General features: G+C 32.6%; 1 protein-coding gene across 5 annotated transcripts in view; it reads right to left on the reverse strand.

Moving 5' to 3' along the window:
• The window catches only part of PID1 (phosphotyrosine interaction domain containing 1), a 61,565-nt gene that overhangs the window by 24,637 nt on the left and 23,023 nt on the right, over window positions 1-13,905 (reverse strand). For 4 of the 5 annotated variants that reach the window (XM_026701541.2, XM_087933262.1, XM_087933263.1 and 1 more), the window contains one exon: window positions 10,665-10,811. The exons of the other annotated variant lie outside the window; for it this stretch is intronic. In XM_026701541.2, coding sequence (XP_026557326.1) covers window positions 10,665-10,811 — 147 coding nt within the window. The remainder of the gene's footprint in view (window positions 1-10,664; window positions 10,812-13,905) is intronic. 5 annotated transcript variants of the gene reach the window in all.

Raw genomic sequence — 13,905 nt, forward strand, 5'->3', positions numbered from 1 at the left:
CAGTGAGCAACGAAGATTATTGCTAGTATCTGTTTAACTGGCTGCATATCTCTTTTCTTAGAAACCATATTGCAAATCTGTAGATTTTTCTTCTATGTGATGTATAGCATAAACTTAAATTTAACTAGACTTTTAGCATAGATATATATTATCAATTTTGCCATTCTTGCACATTCTCTAATTTTATTTTTCCTGCCTTGTATCATTGACAAAATTTGTCTTTTCCAATGTTGATGATATGTTTATGAGTATGTTCATACCTGTTGAAAGGGACAGAAGTTATTTTTTCCTGACTGTTGTTTAGTTAATGATCTTTTCCATCCTTTCTTCTCTTTGAACTTTTTTATTTTTCCTTATTATTTTTTTATTAAACTTGTCTTTTACTTATAAAAAACTGTTAATACTGTTAGGTATATATTAAAAACAGGAATTGAAACAGAGGCACATTAAAGGAGAAATGAAAATAGATATTATGCAGCTGCTGTGTAGTTTAATGCACTTTAATTATATGTTTCCAAAAAGATTTCCAAAATATTCCAAGGAAAAAAATGAAAAATATTGAAATAGAACATCCAATTTATTGCAAAATAACCTGGCTCTGTATTTCTTCAGATAATGATAAACTTCCCTTTTACACATAAACACAGATACAAAAAAAATATTACAGTTCTGCGGAAGGCTTTCTTGCCTAAAACTGTATTTTTGGCGAAACATTTTAGAAAATGCTTTAGAAAATATTCAGACAGTACTCAGACTGGGAAAAATGAATGGAAAAAATATTATTCTGAATTTTATATAAAATTGGAAACTTCTAGAAACATACAATTGGGAGCTTTAAAGACTTCTTGTTTCTCTTATAGTACAAGATTAGCTTTTAGTTCTTCGATATGGCTACGGAACAGAAGGGAGAATAAAAACATTGAATACAACTGTATTCAGTGTTTTGGCGCCAAAAGGGAAACCACAGAATATTATATGAAACAAAATCTAAATATTAAACAGTATTAATAAATAAAGGACTAAATTAATGATGGAACAAATGAAAAAAAGATAAGTAATATGACTGAGAAGCTAGGAGAAAGGAGAAGGCTGCAGTAATTTCCTGGTTGGATTCTAGCAACATATTCTTGCTGCCCATTGAAGACCATCCAGACATTACAGCCCATTCAAACTATACCAGTATTTTATGTTCTCTCACTGCTGCATGAGCTGCATTGGCTTCTTTCTGGGTACATCGCAAGGTATTGATTACTACTTTTAAAGCCTTTATATTTACTGATGGTATTTCCTTCATCGAGAAGAGGGGAAGGTGGGGGGCTACTGCTTTTGTTGCTTGTTTTTTTACTGTTGTTGTTAGCCACCCAGACTTCAAACATCATCAAACATCACAAAGTGGATACAAAAAAAAACAGGATGTGGGAAATGCTGATGAGAAATATAAAAGGATTATGGTACAGAGAAGTGTATAGAGATATCACTTCTGCTATTGGGAAGTATCAGAAAAGACACTTGGTAGAATGATGAAGTGACAGATGCTGTGAATGACAAAAATAAAAGAAAAATGGAAAGAAAATGTTTAGAGTGTTTTTTGTGGAAATAAATAACTGTTAAGGACACTCCCTGATTTCTTGGACTCCAAAGGGATGGTGGAGGGCAAAAAGTACTTTCAGACTTGCAATATTTTGAGGGGTCCTTGGTGCTCCCTAAGCTTGGTTGTTTTCTTGCAAACATTTCATTACCCAAACTAGGTAACATCATCAGTGCTAAGTAGTGGGGTTTACTCTTAATTTATATTCTAGTGGCTTGCCCTGTCAATGTTGGTGGGGATGGCCTTAAAAGATCCTTTGTTTGGGCTGTTTCATGTTGGCTTGTTTGGCAGTTTCTTGATAGGGGTATTATACTTGACTGTTGGTCTCATTTGATGTCACAGTCCTTTTCACATCCATAGATCAGGCATTAGCCAAATAATCTATGATCACATTGCTCCACAGCACACCTGACTTAACCAAATACATGAAGACTGAAACACCCAGGATTATGGATCTTATAAACATCTAACTATATACTTCCAATTTGATAGAAAACGTGTTAAGAAATTAAAGATAGACCTATGGGATTACCACCTTCAGATCTTATAGTGGAGGTCATTATGCAACATCTGGAAGCCATAATCCACAAGTACAACTCACAATATGGATCAGACATGTAGATGACATCTTCACCATAATTAAAAAGGATCAATTAGAGAACACCCACAAAAGCATCAACAACATCTTCAAAGGAATACAGTCTACCAGAGAAGAAGAAAACAACTCACTACCCTTCCTGGACATCATGATCAGTAGAGACTGGAATGGCAAACAAGAAACACAAGTGTACTGAAAAAATTCCCATGCCAATCAAGTGGTCCACTACAGCAATAGCAATAGCACTTAGACTTATATACCGCTTTACAGCTCATTCTAAGTGGTTTTACAGAGTCAGCATACTGCCCCCAACTGACCCCCAATCTGGGTCCTCATTTTACCGACCTCAGAAGGACTATCAAAGTAATAATACAACCTCAAACTAGAGAAGCTACATAAGAACTTTATTTATATGAGAACAAACTCATTGCACCAATCTTGAACAGCAGAAAAAGAAAGTAGAGCATCTATGGAACATCTTCCAACAAAATAGATAGCCACACAGCTTATCAAAAAGTGCCTGACCTATGTAACCTTCAATAAAATAGAATTAACTTATCTGGCTGAACTTCCTATCTGGTCTACCTTGCACGATTGACAAAATAGGTGAAGACTTTCCATCACAGTGAATGAAAATAAGAATAAAAGTGATAAAATTATATGAGATGAAACTGAAGTGAACAAATTCTGGAAAGAAGAGTATGAGAATGGTAATATGTCAAAGTGTAGAATTGAAATGAATCATGCTATAAATCAGAGGCATGAAACTTGATCGTGTCACATGACATATCATGATGTATAATGGTGTTTTTTGCCTTTTAGAGCTGGGGTGTGTGTGGCCTGCACGTTAGTGACCCCAAACATTGTTAAAATGGAAAAATATTGTGACACTGATGAAAAATGGTAAGCAAAACACATAGATGGTGTCAACAAAATAAAGTATGGCTACATTACTAGTTGAACATATGTGTGAAAACTGTAGCAATGTATGATGATTAGAACAATGCCATGATTGTTCTGTTATAAAATAGAGAAAGTAACAAGAATAAAAGCAAAAACAGAAAGGGGATTAGTTTGTTAAGTATGCCTGGGAAGATATTTGACAAATCTTTGGGTGAAGGAGTAAAAAAGATGACCTTGAATGAATTTTGTGAAGAAAGATGATTTTTTACTCCAGGCAAGAGATCTTCATACCTGGTTTTTACTCTTCACTGGCCCATCAAAGAACATGAGAATCTGAATGAAAGACAGATTATTGCAATAAGCAATAAATATCTGAAAATTAATGCATCAAAGACCATGGAAATTATCCAGACACAGTAGTTGTGCTTGACTAGTAAATGAAGTGAATGATTTCTAATTTATACATAAATGGCAAATAATTAAAGCAAGTAGATGAATGTGTGCACTTGATGAAATGTTTGCTCATGGTGCAAAGTTGGAGGGAAAAATGTAAAATCTGCTAATACTGGTACAAAGATCCTGAATGGTCTGTTGAAAATTACAGGTGGTCTGTTGAAAATTACAAAATTACAAAGTCTGAGTGTCTTTACCATAACATCTTTGTAAGATGTATTTGTGGCAAAAAAGCCTGTGGTAATATAAATAATAAATGAATGCTGGATGATTGAATACAAAACTGTCCATGACTTTGAGATAGTTTGGTCATTCAAAGAGAACAAACAAGGATTCAACTGCAAAACAAATTCTTAAAGTAAAAGCAAATGGGTGAAAAAAGAATATCACTTGTGATTATAGTTTTAAAAATTCTCAAAATGAGTTTTAAAAGTAAAGATCAAATGCATAGAGAGGTACAATGAATTGTACTGATATAAACTAGATTTAGCTATTCCTTTCTCTTATCTTGTGTTTAAGTTATTTGGCTTACTATTTTTACTCTTTTTCTGCCCTTTGTAGAAGTGTATTGCATTTACCCTGAACAGTAACAGCATAAGGGAAACTTATGTATGGATGCATGCAAGTTCCTACAAAATATATAAGTAAACACAAATTCTATAAAAGGAGAAATGTAAGGCAGAACAAACTAACATATTATGCTAAGTCAAATACTGTGCAAACAGTAAGTGTGGTGTGGTTTTATATTTCCTATTTCTTATCCATGTGACTTATAGTTATCATAAAATTCTCAGAAAATTTAAAAAAATAAATTTAAAAAGCCTACAATTTAAAGCCCATAAATTTAAAAAGCCTACAATTCAAAATTGCACCAAGCAAGAATTATTTTATTTGAAGACAAGACAAGGAAGTAAAATACAGAACTTAACTATTTTAAGAGGAAGTATTCTGTCACAAATAGAGATGCATTCAGCAAATCTTCAGTCCCCAGAGTAGCATTAAGTTAATCCCCATTAACCAACTCTTACAACTTTTCTGATGGTGTTATGAGAATGGATCACAATTCTTGCTTCTTTTTCTCTCTTACAATCCATTTATGTGATTAATAGTTGCGCTTACTCCATATGGAAGGGGGACACCCAGGTTCAGATCTCAAATGACTATGAAGCTTACTTGAGATTTTGGATCACTCACAATTAATTCATTTATTGGATCCCAAATCCATATCAACAAAGTACAAAAGATGGATATGTAAATGCAAATATCATTTGATAAGGATAAAACTTAAACCATTGTATACTCTTCTCAAGCTCTGCAGAAATTTCATAAATTGTTTCTGCAATACATTAGTTTTATCTACAAAATAAAGTTAAATAGCTGTCAGAATATTTTGCTGTTATAGGAGCTACAAATCCTGAATGTTAATCTTAATAGGAATTACAAGAGAAAAAAGTACTACCTAGTCACTATTTCTCAGCATAATCTATACATAAGGAAGAGAATGTACTTTAGATAAAAAGAAAAAAATAGTAAATAATAATATCATAAAATAATTTGTATCGTAAACAGAATGTCCTTTTTGAGTTAAAATATCATACCAGTCTTACTACATGTAAGCCTATATAAATATTTCCATTTGGTCTCAACTTCCCAACATGACTTTTAAAAAGGGTTCTTTGGGACAGAAAAGATTTCTTAGCAGTAGTTCCACCACAACATCAAAATCCAGATTTTAAGGTTGGCTTCTAAGTAATATCAGAATAATTTAGTTTCTATCTAGGCAGTCACTATATTACCAGAGTCACCAAGTCAAAGAGAGAGAGAGAGAGACAGAGACAGAGACAGAGAGAGAGAGAGAGAGAGAGACGGCATAAGCAAAAAACTGAACTCATATATAAATTATCTATGATGTGATAATGCATATTATTGTGAAGAACCCTACGCCTAGCACATCATTATACTTTATTCCAAAATTGAAATACAGCAAGAAGGAAATGAAAGAAGGAAGGGGGAGGAGGAAGAGAGAGAAATGAAAAATGTAAGTTAGAATTACAAGCATGCTAACATCATGGCCTAGAAAAACAGAGTATCAGAAAAGTAAGGAGAAGGGGAAAAGACTACTGTACTGAATGAGTCTCTAAATCTATAATTCAAGGAACAATGCTATGTAAACAATTTTCCCGATCATAATGAAATATTCTAAATAAAATTGACATCAATTCTTTCATAAAAGTGAGAAAAAATATATTAACGTGTCAACTTTATGGCTTTATGAAGGCTTACATATGGATCCATATAAGTCATTTCATAAGTCTGTTTCTTAGTTCAAGGTATTGACAACTCTGATCAAAATTGATAAGTTCTTAAATTTGTCATCAGCCACTGATTTTTGATGCTCCCCCCCAAAAATTCAAGAATATAAATATATTCTCTCATAAATAATATTATTAAAGGATCTGCTTTTCAGAAAACTGTTGGAAAAAGAGGAATAACACATATAACTATTTCACAAGGAAGCAATGTTTTTCAAGCTCCATGGTGAAAAAGTATACCCATCCTAATACAGTTTATGTTGTCAAGTTTTAGAAACAAAGAATGGTCCATCTAGCAAAGCCAATTGAAGTTGAAATGCAGTGTCGGCATTAATCATCACAAGGAGTCAACTAGCTGTTAGATAGGCTAGTAACCATGGCAACCTAGCCTAGATATTACTCATACAAATTACCAAGTTATATTTTTGTGGCCCCATTCAGATGCCAAAATGATCATAAAAAAGGCAAAAATGTTCTTCCACAACATGTCATAGCAAGAAAATTAACAATGACAGCAGAATATGTCCAAAGTGACCAAAACAATATATTTCAAGCTTGCATTATCATCTAATGTCAAAAAGTATTAAATGGGATAAATATGAAGTATGTTTATTATAGATACAAGGATAGTTACAGCCAAAGATTTGATAATATTCTGTATAGATCTGCTGGGTGTGTGGAACTTATGAAAGATAAGCGGCTTTTTGTAAAATTGAAAAGATTAAAAAGCTAAGACATTTTGAACTGTGCAGCACGTAAATATCAAAAACCTCCAATGTTCTGAAGTCCATTTAAGAAAAAAGCATATATTTTTTCATTTATGAAGCCAAGCTGTTAAAATTAAGTCACTAAAAGAAATTATACATGGAAACCAAATTAGTTATTTACTTGGTAGGTAGTGTGTAACTATAACATTGTGTTTTCTCTTCTATAATTATAGGTAGAGTAACAATCTGTTTAAGAAGTGTAAAATTTTATTTGAGTGCCTGCTATATACTGGGATAGTGATAGTATAATTATCCACTCAATTCACTAAGGATGAAGCTCTTTTCATTAAAGATGACCGATCACACTCGGTTGGTAGGCTGATGTTTTTTGACTTCACAGTCTATGACTGAAAGAGAGCAATTACCTTACCCTTCTCTTTTGTAAGAGATTTCTTTTTCAAAGGACCTTTGGAAAAGAAGAGATTCTGAGCAGCCATTTTATTTATTTGAAAGGATTGCATAACTGGGACAATCTAAAATTTTTTTTAAAAGTGCAATAGTTTTAATGTATGTATATTTGCCTTATATCACTGTTGATTTCTGCTGAGAAAAATTGAGTGGCCCAAGACTCATGGCCTCCTAGTTTCAGCCTGCTACACTGATTCCTTAAACACTGTACCACATTGGCTCTCTTTTATAAGTTAAATCTAGTTATATAATACATAAATTAAAATGTATCAAATTATAATAAAATCTTAATTTATAATCCACCAAAAATTTTGGTTGTTAGGTGGATTAGAAATAAAACCATATAATAAATGGATGAACATGGAAAGAATTATTTCTTCCTCTTTATCACAAATGGAGAATTTTCCCATCCTTTGGAAATCTTTCCCAATGCAATTACATGGCAATTAATCTTTATGTAACAGGATCTATGGCAGAGCTTTTGTCCACTTTTTAAGCTTTGAAAATTTCTTAGCAGGTAATAAATACTTTCCTCCAACAAATAAATCTTTCTTCTGCAAATCATTTCATGCCATCTTCACAAAACAGATGTATGGCAAAGTATCTTGTATGTCAGATCTTTGACATCTTAGAATATGACACATTTCCTGCATGAGTTGTCAGCCTTCCTCCCTCTCTCTTCAATCTTCCCATTAGTGAGATATATTAAAATGTATACATACAGATTTTTTTTTAAAAAAATCACTTGTTCCAACTGTGCATTTAATCATAGATGTAATCTATGTTCTAAATTACAAATCTACAAACACCAGATTATAGATTAAATAATTAACTGAATAATTAGTAAACTATTTATTTTCTATTATAAAATTTATTATAATTTTTAATTATATGTTAAAAAGAGAAAATCTGCCAGGAAAAAATGCTTTGATTTTTCATTTAACAGGATAATTTACAATTCACAGTTCTATGTTATCATACTTTTGTTCATCCTATTATTTTCAGTAAAATAACTGCAGCTAAATTAGAATTAGAGATTTTAACAGTAATGTTCCCTTTATCACTCCTGTCTTCAGAATATGAACATTATGATGATTTATATATTAAACATCATATACAAATAGATAAAATAATTAATTAACTTTGTATGCTGCCAAAACCTTCTGGAGTCACAGTGATAAACAGCATACTAACATAAAATATGCACAGTAAATAGCATAATACAGGTCCATAAACAAAACCACCAAACAACAGCGAATGCACAATCAAATGCCTATGGTGATGAAAAAATTAATACAACGTTTGGTGATAGAGGTAAATGATCACCATCTCAATAATTGTATTATTGGGGAAATTTTAAGGCTTGAGACTCTTTCAAAGCAGAAGTGAAACCATGTAACATGTGACCCATTGTACATGAGGTGCTTTGATCTTCCAAGAACTGAAAGTTACTGTCAAACTACATCAGCAAAGAACAAGACTGATCAGTTTCACTCCAAACCTCTTCCTTTTCTTGCCTAACCACCACATCCTCTATTTGCTTTTATCATCCTATCTTTTCCTTTCATATTCTGGTAAGTACCCATTTTTGCACAACTGCTGCCATCATTAAAATAAATATTTTGTGTTCAGATTATTAAATATACAAGGATAAAATTGCCTATCTATGTGCTAACAAGGTCTGACCATGTTTGGTTTCAGATGCTAGAAAAGGATGTTCAGTGGGTGCTGCCATTTGAAGCAACGAACCCAGACTTGACCTGTCCAAAGAATGCTATAAGATAAAAAATGTGCCAGAATTTGCTAAGCGGTACATTAAATATAATAAACAATTATATGAAGAAAATTATATAAGACTGAGGATATGTTCAGTTGATGTTTAATAGTCCTTCTTCCCTCCCTCCATTCCTTCCCTTCCCTTCCCTTCCTTCTTTTGAGTCACTGTTGACTTTTGGTGATTGTCCAGACTAGTTCCTATAGTTTTTTGGGGACAAAGTTTTTCAAAAGTGGTTTGCCTGCTTCATAGGGATAAAAGAAATTTGGCTTTATGCCTAAGGTGGGACTAAACTGACAGTCTCATGGTTTCTAGATTTGTACCTTAACCATTATATCAAAATGGCTGTCATCTACAGACATGGCATGTGACATTTCAATGCTTGATAAAAAGAAGAATGCTTACAGAGGTGGAAGAGTAACCACTTGTAAAAAATATGGCAAACTTCTCATTTTGTTCTTTTCTATGTTTGACTAAAAATGGTCATATATCTTCATAAAGCTAGCCTATGCTGCCAAATTACATTTAATTGTTTAGGACAGAGACTGTCAGATGCCCAAGACTATAATTTCTTGACATATAGTATTAAGATAGTTCAAATTTCAGAAAAGCCCTTTTCCTTCTTCCACAGTTGATTTTTTTTTCTCTCTAAAAGTTAACTGGTATTTAAAAACATTACTATATATAAATACCTCTGCCTGTTACTGAATGGGCTATTATAAAATTTCATGACAAAACGTAATGCTGACAGGTTGAGTAAAATTAGTAGCAAATCTGGAGGCACAAACTGCTAGAGGGAGCATCCACAATGAAACTATCTATGAATTGACAGTTTTCCGTGAGAAGAACAGAATCTACAGATTCAAAGGTTCACCAAGTGTTTCAAATGATTGCATTTTGCTATTCTGCAGCAAGTACACAAAATTTCAATTAAGCTAAAATTAGATTAAGAAATTGTCACATATGAAGGCAATCCACAATCTATCACTTTTTTTCTGATTAGGAACAATTCTCAAGGGATCCATGCAGGAAACTTCTTTTGTAATCCTATTATCCACTGGTATCCATCACAGAAGTCAGGAAATAAATCTTGCATCTTATATATAGTACATATTCTGCCAATCTATCACAATATTTTTATTTAAAATGATATATCTTTGTCAAGTAGTTTAAATTTCATCTTTTGAGACTTTATTTGTATGAAATGTCTATTTGATTCTTCTTTTTATTTGTTTAAGGATGTTTTGAGTCAAGTCTGGTGTTCATCAGACATTTTACTCTTCAGTTCCAGTTAACAGCTATGCTGAGTGACGGCTGATGGGAATTGATCTACAGCATCAGTTAGAAACTAAGTCACTGTATGCCATTGAAGAGATCAACATATTCAAAATTGAAGCTGCCCAAAGTGTCAATGAAAGCCAGTCTGGTGTAGTGGTTAAAGCATCAGACTAGACATTGGGAGGCCATAAGCTCTAGTCATGCCTTAGGCACAAAACAAGCTGGGTTATTTTAGGATAGTCTCTCTCAGCCCAAGGAAGGAGGCAATGACAAACCATTTCCAAGAAAACTTTGGCAACTTGTCCAGACAAAAAAGTATCAATAATAAAATGTTAATTTGACCAAATAGAATTCTAAGCAAAGAATGACCAATATGTATATGCAGAGTAGTTTTTTAACAAGTCCAGAAAACATGGAATTGAGTCTTTAAGAAAATATTTTTCCCCTTAGATATTAATAACATGCCTGTTTTATCAATTGGTGCTCATATTGTGAAACATAGTTGTTTGCGGTCCTCTTTTCATTTATTTTGTATCAAAATGGAACACTGCCAGAGAATTATGTTGCTTCAGTTATTACATACCTTGCATCCAGCATGTGTCCGAGTCTTCATTAATGGAGTTGTGGTGCACAACTCAATGGCTTCTGGCTCATGGAAGATTACAGTGGGAAGAGGTTCCTTCCGAAGAGTTAAGACATTTAGCTTAGTCTTCAACATGGTCTGAAAATGCTAAATAAAATAAAAACAAAGATAGAATGGAGTTTTTTTCAGTTTTGTAGAATTTATGTGCTTAAATAAAATAAAAATATATGAAGGTCAATATTTCTACCTGACTTGTTCTAATGTTCTGTGCAGTGAAATGGAAACATTGCTAGAAGGAATGAAAATTGCTTAAGTTCATGTAAACAAGCAAAAGAGGAAGATAATGTCATCTGTTTTCTTTTTTCCTTCTTTAAAATTAATAATGATACAGATGAAAGAAAAAAAGAATATAAACATTTTGTCTAATAATCCCCAGTTCAGTTTCTCAAAATCATTGTAAAAAGCCAACTCTGCTGAATAGTAATAAAATCTCCCAGTAGTGTTTGTGTAATATATCTTTTATTAAAACAAAGCCTGCATTTTGCCTCAAAAGGGAAGGAAAAAAATATAGAATTTAAATCTTGGAATATAAATCTAAAAAGGCTTTTTCTATATATTATAAGGGACAAATGTTTTTTGTATCTTACGGCCTCATTTTTGTCCCTAAAATGAATGAACTGACTGAGTCATGTCTAAGAGCTTGTGCCAAGTAAATAAATACATAGTAAGAGGTCAAGTATCTGACTTGTCTGTAGCTGAACCTGATTTAAAAACTGGTAAGAATTGTGATCCAAACATGTCTGTTTTAAAGCAAGTTATTTTTACATTCAGCAGTAAGTCTGAATAGCTCAGGACTGAAGTGATATAATGGATTAGCTTCTTTCACAGCAAGACACAGTTGAAAAAAGACATCTATTACAGGTGCCACCAAGTATAAACTCTCTCTCTCTTACTGAGGAAAATGATGAATATACTACCTTCCAACAACATGTTTTTTGATTATTTTGTGCTTTTTTTTGTTTATTGAAAAAATATTTCATGTTCTGGCTCACTACTGTCTAACTAAAAATATTCCACAAAATTAACATTTTTTCTGCAATTGCTTTTTATCTTTCCATTTACCATAAACATTAACTTTATGAAATGCAACGACCTGGTTGGATTTATCTCCTCACATTGCATGAGAAGGACTTACTGCCAGAAACAACAGATAGACCATGATATTTAAATATCTAAAAATACATTTTCTATGTACATTTTGGGGACATAAATATTGAAATAACTTTCGCTGATGTAACAGAGAGGAGACTTTCACAAAAAAATAGCTTCTGGCAGAATATAGGAAATGAGTTATAACACTGAAATGCTTTTGAAATTTTAGTCTTAGCTCTAAGCCCGATCTACACATTCACCTCAAAAACCAATGAAAAGTGAGATAAGAGCACTTATATAGCACTATGTTTATCCTAGAAGTTTAACAATTGAATATATTGAAGCAGGTGTAGTTATTCAGCTCCACAGAAAATCCACCCCACACTGCTCAAATGTCTAAAAAACAATATATTCCAGGAAAAGTGTTTAACTGTTTCCCAATATTTTTTTAAAAATTTTAACTTAAGAGTTGTTTTCTGTCATGGTAGCAGCCATTAACTATATGGCCTTTAGAAAATGCCCAGGCAATAGCAACTTTATAGATTTTTCCCATCTGTAAGTATTACATTGGGCTAGTTTTAAAAGTCTGATGATATCAATGAATAAAACTTGCATTTCATTCAGCATAACCTAAAATTAATATCTAGTGCTGACCTGAGGAGACACCCTGATGTCTCCAGTTACTGGTGTCTTTAAATGCACTGAAGGTAATATTAAATCTGATTCTAGACTGTCTCAAGTTTGGCATTGGAATAAAGCAGTATTTCTGAGTGTATTTCTGAGTTGGTCAATTTATTTCACATGCATGGAATATGCTTCTCAACTGCAGAACTAATATCCAGACAGTGTGCAAAATGCTTATCTAGAAGCCATTCAATTTTTTTATATAGTCCAGAAACTGGCAGCACAGACTCATCATTTACATGATAACTATATAGATAATAAAATCAAAGATGAATCTAGTTTTCTTGTTTACACATTATTTTTGTTCTTACATTTCAGAGAATGATGTATCAGTACACTCAGATACTGATAAGAGTTGCAAAATTCTAAAATATGCCAATATTTCCTTAGTAATTAGGGCTTAAATATAGAGTTAAAATTGTAGCTCCATTTCATGATTAAGCCAACCACATGAGGGTTTGCTGAAATGACCAATTTGCTGGAATATGCGACTCCTGTTGCTCACTGATTCCTGCAGGCAGGTTTCTGGTATAGAAAAGAATAGCTGTGTTCTGGAAAAGTTCCAAGCTGCTTTAATGAGATTTGCAGTTTGTAGTCTTAAAAGTTTATAATCATTTATAGTTAATAAACACCAAAGCAAGTAATTTTGCTGTGTATCTGGAGGGTTGTTTTTTTGACCAAAAGCTATTAAAGGCTTTAAAAAATTATCAGATTTTTAATGACTATTTCTTCATGCAATTTCATTATATTAGGTTATGTAAATGTTAATAAATATTCCTTATGGTTTAAGAGAAAAAACAATACAGAAGATACAACACACACACACATACACACGCTACAAATACATAACCCATATACAGCTTTACTCACAGATTGTCAAAAACTGCTTATTCAGCAATTGTGTTATATATTGTTTCACATATTCATAAACAAATGATTAACATTCTGGACATAAATTCATACTTTGCAACAACTCTTTTATAATCATGTTTTACAATCTTGGTTGGTCCATTATAAATGGTTTGTTTCTTATAAACTAACTTTAAAAACAAAGCCATAAATGAGGCACTGTGAGAAAATTGTTAGTATGAACAAGTACATAAAGAGCCTCATTTCTGAGGGCATCATCTTCTCAGTAGCTCCTAATCATTCCTAATCATTGATATTTTTATTTTATTTATCTATCAAACTTATATAGTCATCCATCTTGTGGCAAGTAACTCTCGGCAGAGTACAAGGAAAGTAGAATCTACACCTCTATAACTGTCTGGTTTGGTTCTGCATCCCAACAGGACAGACACAGACTTCAGAGGATAATTAGGACTGCAAAAAAATAACAATAAAAAACCATTACTACCTACCTGCCTCCAATTGAGGACCTGTATACTGCATGAATCCAAAAGAG

The sequence above is a fragment of the Pseudonaja textilis genome, chromosome 4, assembly GCF_049901715.1.
Source record: "Pseudonaja textilis isolate UNSWEBS1 chromosome 4, rPseTex1.2, whole genome shotgun sequence".
In the NCBI taxonomy this organism is placed as follows: domain Eukaryota; kingdom Metazoa; phylum Chordata; class Lepidosauria; order Squamata; family Elapidae; genus Pseudonaja; species Pseudonaja textilis.